This window comes from Gallus gallus, chromosome Z (assembly GCF_016699485.2).
Source record: "Gallus gallus isolate bGalGal1 chromosome Z, bGalGal1.mat.broiler.GRCg7b, whole genome shotgun sequence".
NCBI classification, from domain to species: domain Eukaryota; kingdom Metazoa; phylum Chordata; class Aves; order Galliformes; family Phasianidae; genus Gallus; species Gallus gallus.
Window position 1 is genome coordinate 28,412,727 of NC_052572.1, and position 14,592 is coordinate 28,427,318.

General features: G+C 35.1%; 1 protein-coding gene across 3 annotated transcripts in view; it reads left to right on the top strand.

Annotated features, from left to right (window-relative positions):
• Window positions 1-14,592, top strand: part of UHRF2 (ubiquitin like with PHD and ring finger domains 2) — an 82,339-nt gene that overhangs the window by 51,520 nt on the left and 16,227 nt on the right. For all 3 annotated transcript variants that reach the window (XM_004949077.5, XM_003643002.6, XM_040656582.2), the window contains 4 exons: window positions 2,521-2,630; window positions 8,105-8,291; window positions 12,798-12,921; window positions 13,303-13,410. In XM_004949077.5, the coding sequence (XP_004949134.1) occupies window positions 2,521-2,630; window positions 8,105-8,291; window positions 12,798-12,921; window positions 13,303-13,410 (529 nt within the window). The remainder of the gene's footprint in view (window positions 1-2,520; window positions 2,631-8,104; window positions 8,292-12,797; window positions 12,922-13,302; window positions 13,411-14,592) is intronic.

Consider the following 14,592-nt stretch of genomic DNA (forward strand, 5'->3'; position numbering starts at 1 on the left):
TGGTAAATGTAAAAGGCAATTATAGTGAATCAAGACACCATCAAAGTCCTCTCAAACTCTAGTTCCTTGGAGAGCTAAGCCACTGCAGAGCTCAAGGCCACCAAAAAGGATTTTTTTGATTGTGGGCTTTTCTCTGGCTTAGTTTTCTTCTGCCTCAGTTAAGTCAGCATGTGGCAGAGACCAAGAACTGGTGTCAGCACAAGGGAAGTGGTGGGAGCAGACAATGAGATGAGGGAGAGCAAAGCCTTTCTTTCTTCACAGAGATGGCCTCTTTTCTGAGAACTGTGGTCTTACTGAAGGAGGAGAGACACACCCTCAAGCAAAATATTTGGGCAAGTCAAGTCTTAAATTCAAGTTACCACAAACTATTAACAGACAAATAGCAACATTTTAATAGAGCATCATAATTTACATTTCCATTGGCTGTCTTATTTGTCTAGAACTACTTCGAACTTAGGAGGACATGAAGGCTTTGTGTCTGCTTTAGTAGTAAAAACCACTCTTAGGCATCAGTAATAAACAGGCAGAAACAGTAATAAGATTTAGATGGATTTACTTTAACTAGATGCATGTTTTTTGTGGGTAGATACGTACATAAATTTCTTTCCTACACTGCTTTTAGCGGTAGTAAACATTCTCCCCCACACATTTAGAGCTGTGAATCTGGTCACATTCTAACTGCTCCCATACACCAGACTACCCGTCCAGCAGTCTTGGAGATGTTCTGTTATTGTGGTTAACCTAATTTACCGTACACCATAATAGTATTCCCTTACCTGTCTATAGTCTGACGTAGTTTTCCAGCTAAGAACTTTCGGTAGGAATACGCCACCTGGCTGTCTTCAGAAGGATTTTTAAATCGTCTCTGTGTATATTTCCTACAAATACTCAATAAGGCTTAGAAAATTTGTACACCCTTCAGACATATCTCAGGCACTTGTGTAGTTTAATTATTTGAAAGAAACATGACTGATGGTTTGGAGAATTGTCACCAGTGTGGCAATATTTAATGATTATCTTTAATTATTTGTTTTCGTTATTTCCGTGTAATGACACAGTGCACTTTAGTTTTGGTCAGCAGAATCTTGCATAACCTATTTCAAATACTCAACTGTGAACAGTGCAATAGTTTGTTGTGGGTTTTTTTCTTTTCATTCATAACAAAGCCTTCTCAAGATCTGTATAATCTTAACTCTTGGCTAATTTGGAACTAGTCTGACTGTGTGCTACTGCTTTTATATTATGTCCAGCACATCTAATGTCTCTGTATGGCAGACAAGAAAAAAAAATACGTTCCTGTTGTTGTAGCATTCTTAATGGATATTTTAACTACAAGCATAACAGTCATGGAAAAATGTTAAACTTTATAACCTTTGTAATTCAAGCCAGGACATTTGTGGTCTGTATTCCTTTAGTTGCTTGTGTAATTTCAGATTTTGAAGAGATTTGCTGGAACCAAGAGTGGGAATACAGCAGTATAAGGGTTAGACTAATTTTTGAAGAGAAGTTTAGCAAACATGAATCTCCTTCAGACTTCATTTTAATAATGGGGTATCACTCTCTGCAAGAATTGAAGCTCTCCAGCAAGCTAATTCCTTTCTATTTTATCAAACTAATAACAACACATGATTCAGTGAAGTTAGTGAGGGTGTGCTCGGTAATAAATTCTTCCAGTGTGGATTATACTGAAAATTAGTAATCAGTTCTAAATTATTTAGTACATTGAAGAATGCACAGTGTCACGGGGAGGGAGGAAAAGGAAGCATTTGAAAAGTGTTGGATTTGTATGACGTTTTCTTTCCTGCTGCATTTATATTTGAATTAGAATTTTAGTAAATTCACTATTATACTATTATGTACTACTATATACTACTATAAACTCACTAAAGAACATCTTTACTCTGTGGAGTTATAAATCATTTACCTATTGCGGGGACTCTGCACTGAATTCTGTCATTGAAATGATTCTCTTGGTAGATAAAATTCAATATTGTTTGCAGGACTGGATTTTAGTTTTCTAAAACTTTTTAGAAGCCTTTTGAAGCTTTCTATCAGTTTACAACTATGTCCCTTATCGCTTTTCTTACTCTACAGGTTCCGAGTAGCATCTGTTATTGTGTATTGTGAGACACACTCCTGGTTTATTTCTAACAATGTATTTTCATTAAAATGTTTACTATGCTGTATTCAAGAGGATATGATTTTTACTGGTTTGCTGCATTCAGCTAACAAAACAGTTTGTGGTTGTAGAGAGAGAACTGCAGTGTTATGGATGGCTGTCAATAAGGTTGTACTCAGTTACATTCTGTGACGTGGCAGCCAGGTAATCTGAGGGCAGTGAGCTAGACTTTTGTTCATGTGAGTATAATGAGTGTGTGTATTACACAGAATTTTTTGTGTGAATTGAATGAGCATTAGTAAAAAGAAAAATACCAGTAAGATTTTTCCCATTGCTTAGGATTCATAAATTACTGAATCTAGATCTGAGAAAGTAAATTGAATGTACTTTTTATTTTTCAGAGGCCCAGAAGACACAATAAATGATTGTAAAATCCTTTTTATAGAGGAAATGTACAAGATTGAAAAGCCGGGAGCTTATCCATTGACATTTGGTGATGGAGATTTCAAAAGTATGTTTCTTTTTATTATTATTATTTGAATAGACCTAAAAACTCAGTACTTAATGATGTTTCTTTAAAAATAAGAACTGGAATGCATAAGTAATAGTAAATATTTCCATGTGCAGGAAAGCAGTAACATAATTCTTTTTAAATTTCTTTTTAGATTTACTTCTAAAGCTGTATTTACCGTAAGGTGACTTTTAACATCTTTGTTGTATCAGTGTGAGCAGGGAAATGGGAACGTTCCAAACAAGCTCTGCGGAATAAGTTCATAATGATAGTCAAGTTGCTAAACAGTTGTTCAGATCACCAGAACTTCTATGACAATTGACAAATCATTTAAACTTCTAATAAATCAATAAATGTCAAAGGCAGAACCAGTCTGTGATACTACTCTTTAACTCTGCATTACATAAGAATTATTAAAAAAGAATAAAATAAAAATAAAAGACTTTATGTCAAAGCTGCTTGTACTGTGAAAGGAATCAGATAATTAGTATTTGAATGATTATTTGGCCTGGCGTAGCCTTCTAAAAATAACTATGCCTTATTTCCTCAGCCTCCCCACAACCAAAGGAAGGAGTTGGTGGTAGCATATATAAAAAGTGATGTGACATTTTGTCCAAAGTTTAAAAATACATTGTAGTTAGGCATGATAAAATTTCACTATTTATAATAGTGAGACTGAGAGACTGATCTCCACCTTTATTAGTATATGTTTCTGAATTAAAAAATGATGTAGATACATAATATTTTAGATATAGGCTCCAGGTGTTTTTCAGAGCTTTTGTGCGTAGCTATGAATGCATGAGAACTGGTCTGCTTACTGCTTATTTGCAGTCATCTGAAGAAACAATCTTTTAAGAAAGCATGTTCGATTTGAAGTGGTATTCTGAAAGTACAAATATTAATTTCTGTAAATGAATTTTTCACAACTCTTTTCTTATTACTTGTGATTTACTTTCCTCAGGTTGCTCACAAAAAAAAAAGAAAAAAAAATTGTGTTAGTAGTAAAATCAAAGGGACTTTGCAACATCTAAAAAGACGTATTTATTTTTATAAATTATGTCATGAGAAATTTTAAACATACTGCTTTACATTAACATATTTACTTATTTTGCAAGTGTAATTATTTATGATACTTTTAAAAAGGCATAATTTTTTTTTATGTATTCTGTTTAATGAATTAATTTTGAAATGTATTTATGTGTTAAGGAAATGAGTAATTACTATATTGCTGATTATACAAAATTGGCTAAGTAGGACCATTTGAGTCCTGAGTGGGTATTTATTCATTTTGTATTCTCTATTTCTTGTACTGACTGTTGTTTTTATTGCTTCAAATTCAAGCTCTTTATCTTCACTTACATCATTGCCCTTTTCATTTCTGTTCATGTGATTCTGTTTTTTGTAGTGAGCTGCCTTGCCATTGCTCACTTATGCACAGTGCACATCTGTTGAGCTGTAAGCCGTACGTAGTACAGTCTTTGCCTTTCTGTGTACTTCTCTAGTCCTAATTTGTATTTAAAATCTTTGAATACATATGCATATATCTGCATGGACAGCTACTTTATTTTACATGTATGCTATGAAAAGTGGTATAATCTTGTTGTAACGACACCAGGTGAAATTAACTGGCCTTAAATGCTCCATGAGATTGTTGTGAACACAATCAGGGAATGCACTGACTGTATTTTTGCCTGTATGAAGCTGCTGTTTGTGTCATTTCTATAAATTAGTATAACTACTCAGCTGGATAAACAGTGCAGGAAAATTTTGTATCTGTGGTTAAATGTCACTTAGGCTTTGTGCATGTCAATTAGGAAAAGTATATAGTGTGTCAATATAATTTTAGCTGTTGAATTTAAATGTAAGGCAGTTATTTTGTAGTTATTGAATGGGAGCCTCAATTCTGCAGTACCAGAAAAACGTCATAGCTAAAACCTACCAGAAAATTAAGAAGTTACATATTCATTAATAAATATCAAATATTTCTATGTAAAATGGAATTAAAAGCTGGACATCAACCTACATTATTTCCACTAGAATCAATATGAGTAAAATAAACATGGGATAACTCCTCCTGTAAAATAAGGGAATACAAAATAATACGTGCAACCCAAGTGCATTATGCTGGTAGGAATGAGCAGGCCTGTCTCAGTATGACCAAGGATATTCAGTGTATCTCAGTGATGAACATGATTAAAAGCAGAAATGTGAGAAATTAAAGTTAGGTAATGAAAATGATAGTTTGAATTTCATATGTGTATTGATAAATGTCAAAAAACTTTGGGTATCACTGAACTCAATAAATATGTCAACCTCTGCTTGCTTATTTATTAATATTTATTTATGCTAGTTTTGCAATGGAAAACAGAGTAAATTTCATAAGCCTAGACAACCCACAGTGCTAAGATACAGATAAAAAAGGTTTTTTTTGTCTGCCATTTATCAGATGAGGTAGCATGGTTCTGTAGGGAGAGCTCAGTTGTTAGATCTAAGATTTTTCAAAGGGGAGACAGTTTACCTTGGGTTTCATCAACCTTGTCTTGAATTGATGTTGACAGCTTGGATAGATCAGTGAGTTTTGCTTAGATGTTCTAGAAATACTACAGATATACCCATGTGCAGATTGGTTCATCATCATTACTCTTAAGATGCTTTCTTTCTCTTCAGATGAACCCTGAGAGAAGAGTCAGCCTAAAAGATTACTTGCCTTTGGAAATTACAAAGAAAAGTCCTCCAGGCTAGACTTTGTTAGAAGCATTACACTGAGACACTTTTAAAGTGTATCTGATCTGTGCCACTGAGGCTTGTTAAAGATCCAGTGCTGGTGGCCTTACAAATTTGCTCATCATGTTTTCCATGGTACCTCACTAGGTGTTCTATCTGTAGCTGGTAATTTTTCATTTTTAGTCATTCTTCTAAGTTTTTCAACTTTTCTATTTTTTTCTCTTAAAAATTGTGGGTAGGTGTACTCCTTCCACTTGTGGAAAGTATTGCTCAAGATCATCCAGAAGGACTGCTGATACAGAACAACATTTATCATTCCAGTCCCCCTTTCTGATAAGAGTTTCAGTCAAGACCTTCTCTCCACAGAAGTTTTACACTGATAACGTATTCATGTCGATCACATTTTCTGTAATGTCTATTGTGTTGTGAGGTCAAATTTTTTCCCAAGTAAGAAGCGAATGGTATATCCATGAACCCATAGTTATTCCTTTTGTTTTCCATATGTTTAGGAAAAACTTCAAAGTATCCAGAATTCTTCTGGTAAATTAACCATCTTTCATTTCTAATTAGCTCTTAAAAGAAGTATTTGTGTTGATGGCTTATGTTATGCAAGCAAACTAACTTACAATGAACCAATAAGCTTTCCAGCTTCTAAATGTATCAACTTAAGCAATAGCTCATGGTGAAGAAAAAGTAAGAAATAAAGCTAAGATAAGATGAAAACTTATCCTTGAATAGTGTTGCCTTATATGAGTCAAAAAACTCTGGGGGGAGATACCCATGAAGTCTGAAACTTCTAGTCTCCTATAAAAGTGTGCCAGGAAGGCAGAAGTCCTTTGGTATAACAGAAATCCTGTTTTGCTAAGGATTAAATCTTTTATGAGAAAGGCAATGCTTTCTTAAATGATTTTTCATTTGTACCTTCTCTATTTGTGTAATATTCTTAGTGCACACTATCTCCTAAAGGCTGTATGGAGTTTAGGGTTAGAGTGGGTTCCTTAAGACCGTCTCATCAGATTTCTTCTGAATGTATTTGCTTGTGACATCATGGCCATATTCACTAAGGCTTGTTCCAGAGAATGAAAGTGGTGGTTTTTGTATGACTAATGACTTTGGGCTATTTTTGGCAAAGATTATGATGTAGATAATTTTGTCTGTCCTTATCATGCTGCACTTCTTGGCAAGTTGCCATTTTGAGTAGACATTATTGAACAATTCAGAAGCTTCTCAGATAGTTTGACTGAGAAAATTTATCTTAAGTGTTCGTATTCCAGATATTTCAGCTTCTGAACTACTGTAACTCATGGTTGATTTTTTCCTCCAGAATTGCTAGCCTAGTCTTCCCTATTCCCCTTTCTGAGTTTGCCTTGAGATTTTCCAGTTAGATTAAGAGAGTACATGCAAACTGAAGGCCATTATCAGTAGTTAAAATGTAAAATGTTTTTTGGAAAGAAAAGTGTTTTTCCTACTTTATAGTATTTCTGACAGCCTGTAGCCTCAATGCTTCAGATGAACAGTCTGTCTGTTCAAGAGAATAAAATTATAGAATGTTGTATTAGAGCCAGAGGGCCAGAAGTTCAAGTTGTAGGCTTCACAAAATGGGTGAAGAAAGTTAGGTTGTAACCCTTTCTATTTTTGTGTTTTCTAAACTTTCAGAAAAAGATCTCTGAATTATTTCAATTGCCTAGATTCCTACTGCAAATTCTGAACTCCCAAATAGTTTTCTAGTCTTCCTTGCCTTCTGATTCAAAAGCACTTACTTCTTTCAGATAAAAAAATATTTCCAGACCAGCTTGGAAGTACTCAATTATTGTAATGGGCTAGTTTAAGCTCAAATTCACTTACATGGCATTTCTAGATGATTTTCACACGGAATGTGTATATGAGCATGTAAAGACTTGGTTATCCTTGTGGTTCCCTTCCAACTCAGGATATTCTATGATTCTGTGATTTTTTTTCTTTTTTTCTTTTAATGAAGGATTGCTTCAGCAGTGAAGTTCTCTTCTGGATTCTTCTCTCATTTCTCCAGATTTTCTATTTGTTTCAATTTTTTTTTTTCTCCTATATGTATTCAGTTTTTTCTTCTCTGTACTCTTTCACATCTGTTTTAGGCTACTAAATGCTTTTCCGTTCTGTAAAAGCATTTTTTCCATCTTTTGGAAAATCAGTGCTGATGTTTGGTTTTTTTTTTTATGTGAGCTCTTGAGTCCAAATTTCCAAATGAGCTGAAACAGAAAGTTAGTGCTTCTTTATGTGTAAACTAAACCACTATTGTGAACAACTGATGATTTTGGGGTGCTTATGAACTTAGACAGTTGATTGTTCTGTGCAATTCTAAACTTAGTTTTAAGGGGAAAACAGCTGTCTTAGATTGTAGTTTTTTTCTTTATTTGGTTGTTAGCAATTACCTAGTTGCAGATTCTTCATGGCTATGTTTAAGAATTCTCCAACTAAAGACTGTGCAAGGTTCTGTCTGCAGGGAGAGTATGCAGGTGGCATCTTGGGGGTGCTGAGACGTGATGGGCTAGTGGGGAGAGAAAAAAAGAGAAGCTCTTTGGGCATTCTCAGTGCTACTTGTTTATGTGAAGAAGACATCCCTTTAGCCTGGATAGTCAAATAAAATGAATTGTGTGGAAAGAATTCATTTTCAAGAGGGTGGTGTTCAAGTGCAGAAATAATTGTTTCCTATTGCTACAGTAATACTGTTATCTAGGATACATGGCATTTGACTTTTTCTTTGTTTTTGACAGGAAAAAGTGGCCCTGAGTGCAAGCACTGTAGGGCTGATCCAGATAAGGAATGCCGGTTTTGTTCGTGTTATTTGTGTGGAGGAAAACAGGATGCTCACATGCAACTCCTGTGTGATGAATGTAATATGGCTTATCATATATACTGCCTGAACCCTCCCTTAAGCAAGATACCAGAAGATGAGGACTGGTAAATATACAAGGATGATTTACTTATCTATGTTACCATTCTGCGCAAGGTACCTCTTTGTTATTTGCACCTCATGAGGGAAAGAACTGAAAAATATTTATAATTCTGTTTTTCACCTATCCACTTAATATAAATATATTATGTTTTCTGTCAAGATACTTTTTTTTTAAAATTCATTCATAAAGGATTAGTAGTAAGCTTTAATTCTCGTTACTGGGTTTAAAAAACTGATATGTTAATTTTATTTGTTTTATCATTATTATATTGCCTGACCTGATTGTATTTATCTGCAGTGATTGTTCCCTTGCCTTTTAATGTTGTTCAAACTCCTCCTTGAACAACTCAGTTTCCTCATCTTTCTCTTTTCCTTCATCCTCTAATCCTGTTACTGGCCCTGTGCTGTGACATTCCGCTATCTTCTGATTGCCTCTACCCCATTCCTTTCTCCTACTGTAGGAGATCCACCAGCTTGCCGTTCTCCATTTCTACTGTCTCTGACTCAGTCAGCAGGAAAACAAAGCTAACTCACATTGTCAAATCAAGATTTTTGTATTTTGAAGTTAGTCTGCATGGAGCCAGTAGCAGCCCATTATCTTGGGCTGTGCCATTTTTTTGTCTTATTAGCTATCTACAATTTATACTATTCATATTTTTTAACCTGTCTGTGGTTTAGATGAGATGCTAATCCTTTATAAATGACTGTTAAATAGAACTTCATTCTAATAAAGTTTTCCGTTATGTAGACATCATTAAATGTCTAAGATGTCAACAGATAACATTTTATGGAATGTTTTTGGGCCTTGTGATTAATCTTTGAGGAACTGTACACTTCACCCAAAAAATCCATTAAGTGGTGTGGAAGTTTCAACATTCTCTGGAAATAAATATCTCAGTTTATTATGCTGTAGTGGATGCCACGTTCAAAGTAGGTTTGTGTATTGGTAAGTGTCTAATGCTGTGCCTGTTTTCTGTGGCACTGCATTTTTAAGGAGCTACTTCAGTGTTTATGCTGATGTGTGATTAAGCAAGTGTGACTGCTAACACTGGTAGGTGTTTATCAGTGCATACACTTGGCATCACAGATACTTTTGTTATCTTTGTCCTGTGAAATTGCTTCATTGAGTAGGATTGTATTCACTGTTTGTTGGAGGAATTGCTCTCTTGAAACACTATCTAAAAGTATTTTCAGTACCTTCTGGAAATACATATAGGTTGTTGGAACTAAAAATAGCATTTATTTCAATATTGCCTGTGTACTTTCCACTTCTTTCCTATGCAAAATGACAGTTTGTTTATGCAGCAGTGTTTATTATGCAGCATATTAATCCTAAGCGTCTCCAAGTTTGCTGCCGTCAGGGCAGATTGCTCTTCTGTGCATGACATCTTGTTTCCTACTAATTGCCAGCATTTATGAGTTGATGTCATGTGTTGGAAACCGTTCTCAACATGCAAGTGTTTTTTTTTATTTAGTGCAGTCCTTAGACACTGTTCTTACCTAATAGTGCTTAACTTCTGGGCATATCAGCCGGGAAGTTCTTTGATTACATTCATAATGTTTAGTCCATGCATTCTTCCGCTCTTATCCAGTACTTCAGCAATAATGAGTCATGATAAAGTTTCTGATAAAAAAAATATATTTATATGTTTCAATTATATATGGCCCCCCTCCCACAAAACCCCCAAATCATTTGTTCTACTCTGAGAACAATTTATTCTCACCAGTTTCTCCTGCATCTTCAAATGCGCAGTGCACTTACTAATTGGTTTACTAATGCTGAAATATCACCAGCCACTGGTGTCAAATTCTAGAGTGCTAAGATTCTTTCTCATGGCCAGCTGAGTTCCTCAAATGATTGTTCTGATTAGTTATTACTGCTCTGACATTCACTAGCACCCATTCTTCAAAAGCTTCTTATGAGATGTTCTTAGGAGTTACCCTAACTACTTCAGAGTGTTACAAAAAAAGTTGAAGAATGCACGTTTTTTTCAGTGTTGCAATTACTTTTCAGATCTCCCTACTGGCTTCCAATAGCATGACCATAAATAAATAGCATAGTTTTTTTTTTTTTTTTCCATACAGAGCATGATCTCTTCCATACATGATGATAGAGAAATTGAATTGACAGACAACATGACCTTTATGGTCGTGGCTTAAGTGCAAGTTTAGACCTTTTTGCTAACATTTCTTGCCAATAGATTATGAATTTCCAAAGTAGTTGGAGCTTAATTCATATAATGTGAGATACAGTATTCATATAAAATATCTTGCAAAAAGGCTATCAAGCATTTTAACTGTATTTTGTTTGCTTTGTAACAATATGAACCTTAAGATTTATTTAAGTAAATAAATTGCTGCATCTGTGAATTAAATCATTGGGCGGGAGCGGTACTGTTAGGAAGATGTTGTCTCTTTTACTGTTAATTTTGAGATACTTAGTGATACCAGCCCTCTGCAGTCTTAATGATTGGTTCAGTAGAAGCTGTGCAGTTACACTTGGCAAAACAGTGTCTCCTGTCAAAGAGGATGTCTGTGTCCTCACAACTTCTTGGAATCATAGAATGGCTTGGGTTGGAAGGGACCTTAAAGACTGTCTAGTATTCTTTCATACTAGCAAAGGGTGATGGCTGTGTGATTCTTAACTCTGTGGTTAATCCAGTTTACTTTAGAAGTGGAAAAATTTGGCTAACTACCTGCAGGGTATTAAATCTGTGCTTTGGAAAATGATTATAAGGTTCTTTTTCAGAGAGGAGATTATCAGTTTAGCACTGATGCTATACACTATTTAATATTACATACAAACTTCAGTGTAAAAAGTATGAAGGTAGTATGGTTACCCTACCATGAAGCAGAGAATGTCATTGTTAACCTTGTGAACTTATGTTATCACACATAATCACACACAGAGTTGTTTGAGTTGGAAGAGACCCTTGAAGGTCATCTAGTCCAACTCCCTGCAGTGACAGGGACGCCTACAAGTAGACTAGATTGCTCAGAGCCCCATATAGCCTGGCTTGATTGTCTCCATGAATGGGGCAGCTACCACCAATTTGGGCAACCTGTTACAATGCTTCACTACACTTATCTACACTACACTAAAAAAATTTCTCCTTATGTCCAGTTTAAATCTTCTGTCTTTTAGTTTGGAACAATTTCCCTTTGTCCTGTCACAATAGACTCTGATAAAGAGTCTTTCCCTTCTTCCTTGCAGCTCCCCTTTTGAGCTGCCACTATCAGGTTTCCACAGAGCCTTCTCTTTTCCAGGCTGAACAAGCCCCAGCTCTCTCAGCCTGTCTTCACAGAGGAGATACTCCTACTTTGAAGGTGGCTACTGCATGCTTTTTTTCAGACAACTATACTATCAGTCAGAGTTTTAGTGATAGAGAAATTCAGCATCTTGTATTATTTTTTGTTCCTTTTTATCAACGTAGTTTCATTATCTTAATGGTTCAACACTTTTAATAGTGAAGGCTGTTCCTGTGGATGTTGGTCGTTAACCCTCCTGTTCATAACCAAATGCAAAAGTTCATTGATAAATTCAAAACAGTGGTAGCAGTAGAAATAGTAGCTGTAACGATGGTAGTAGTGGGAGTCATCTAAGTTAGGTTATCAATTGGCTGTTAAGGTCAGGTTTCTTCCACTAAGGCATACATGCCAAACTTAGCCTATAACAGCAGGAAACATGGACAGTTGCCTTTGCACTGGCATTCTTGGAGTGGGATGAAAACATTATTAGAAAAAGTAACAGGACGAGTGTACTGTTTTTCTCTCTCTGCTGTAGTCACTACATACTGCTATCTCCTTCTTTCCTACCAGGTTGGCTTTGTGTTAGTTGGAGTGAGTTCCAGTGCTATATTTCAAGTGCCTTAGGCATTGTGGGGTAGGATTGTGCGTGTGTGTGTGCATGTCATAGAATCATAGAATGGCCTTGGTTGAAAAGGACCACGGTGATCATCAAGTTTCAACCCCCCTGCTGTATGCAGGGTCGCCAGGCAATATGTATCCGTGTGTGTGTCTGTCTGTCTGTCTACACATTACAGGGTTTCCTGGCTCTGTTTCACATTTAGCTGTCTATAATGAAATGTAGGGCAGTGGAAGCAGAAAATAAGGGTAGAGTGGGCAGGACATACAAACAAGCCATAACTACTGGTCAGTAGCATACTCTAGTCTTGGCTATCTTCTTTACTTGGTCTGAATAAGAGGAGAACATGAAAAGAGAATATAGGAAACGTGGGATATCTCACGCATCATGTGAGAAAAAATAGAGAAATGTATTGCCTCTAACACTCTACCTTCAAAAAATATTGAAATGCCCTATTTTAAAGTTCACAGTGTTTGTTCATGTTGGGTTCTCTTTTTTGCTGCAGGCTTCAACTGCTTGAGAGTGGTGTATATTTGCTAGCTTGAAATATTCAGCTGAGATAAACCGATTGACACTATTTTGGCTACAGGAAATGTATTGCCATTATTATGAAGTAATTGAGAATTTACTAAAACCATTTTTTTAGGTATTGTCCTTCCTGCAAAAATGATTCTAATGAAGTTGTAAAGGCTGGAGAAAAGCTCAAACAGAGTAAAAAGAAAGCAAAGATGCCATCTGCCAGTACTGAAAGCCAGAGAGACTGGGGCAAGGTAGAGTGTATTTTAGAAATAGCTATTACTCTAATTGTTCATGTATGTGCTACATCTGTAAATATATATGCACTACACAAAATTCAGTACTGGGTTGCACAGACGATAAGACCATGTTGAATCCTGCCCACTATCTATTGACAGCTAAAGAGGTGGAAGAATTATTAAGTTGACTAGAGGTAAAAGCAAAAAGAACAACAACTCCCAACCCCCCCAAAAAACTGTAAGCACACATTACTTAAAACATTCCTTTTAACAATTCTTAATGCATTGAAATATATGTCTTTGTTACAATGATTAGATTTCCTAACATCTGCATCTCGTTTTGCAACTAAGCTTCAATATTATCATACTAATTCATTCTGTCGGATGTGTTTTTAGGGCATGGCCTGTGTTGGTCGCACTAAGGAATGCACTATTGTTCCTTCAAATCATTATGGGCCCATACCTGGTGTTCCCGTTGGGACAACTTGGAAATTCAGAGTTCAGGTATGTTGTTTCAACATTATCTGTAGCTGAAGTAAGAATAATAATATATGAGTTTGACCTTAACAGAAGTTTAAATTGATAACTGTCACCAGGACAAAATAAAGCAAATAGGTTTTTTTTTGTCTCTGTCTCTTTGTCTCTTGCATGTGCTGTGGATGATAACTGAGTTTTTTCCATAATATATGAAAGAATAGAAAGATGTTTTTTTTCTGTACTTAAGGAGGAGCATGACAAGCTTCTCCTGATTTGTTTTCTGAACCTTTCATAACCTGCTTTCTTATGAGAAGAAGAGAAATGTTTTATTATTAAACTGTTAGAAAAAAACACTTAACAGAGTTTTTCTCCAGTTGAGGTGTCTTCATACTGTCTGAAAAATTCAGGATTTGGGAGGTTGTGCAAGTTTTAAGGCTGATAAGATTTGCAGCATATATTTTCCATATGGCAACAGTTTTTGGTTTCTTTTCTTGATAGAAACCAGAATGATGAAGTTGAAAACTAAACTAATTGATTCTTTCTCACCTTGATGTGAATATTACTGTCAGTACAAAGATTATTATGAACTGATTTTGTACAGTAAAATTATTCTGCTCATTATCCCAGTGATTTTAAGAGTAATTTAATAAGAGGTAAATGCCATTTTCATTCTTTGGGATATTTTGTTGACCTCTCCTGTGTTTGAAGATTTTTTTTTATTTTTTTATTTTTGTGAAAGGAATTAAAGTAGTTATATTTTTACTAGTTTCCAGATTAAGCATGGTTTCATAAATAAGAGAAGTTTCTAAAATCAGGTAACAAGAAGCTTCTAAAGTCAACAGTGCAAACTGAAAATCTCAAAACCAAGTTTTTTCACTGCTTCAGCAGTAATTAAAGTTATAATTTAACTTAAAAATATTTGTATTTATAATATTTATAAATAAAGTTATAATTAAAGAATTCATATTTCTGTTAGAAGTTCCATTGGTGACACAATAGTTGATCATTTCTGGATCATTCTAATGCTAGTAGGGAAAAAGAACAGAATTAGATACCTGCTTTTGTCAGAACCTTGAGCGAAGTATGATGATTTTGTGTATATATGTGGATGTGTAGTAGAGAGCAAAAAGCAATTACCACCTGTACTTAATCATTTAATTTTTGTACAAACCAAACCATTTTACTTAATCTAAAAAAAAAAAAAAAAAA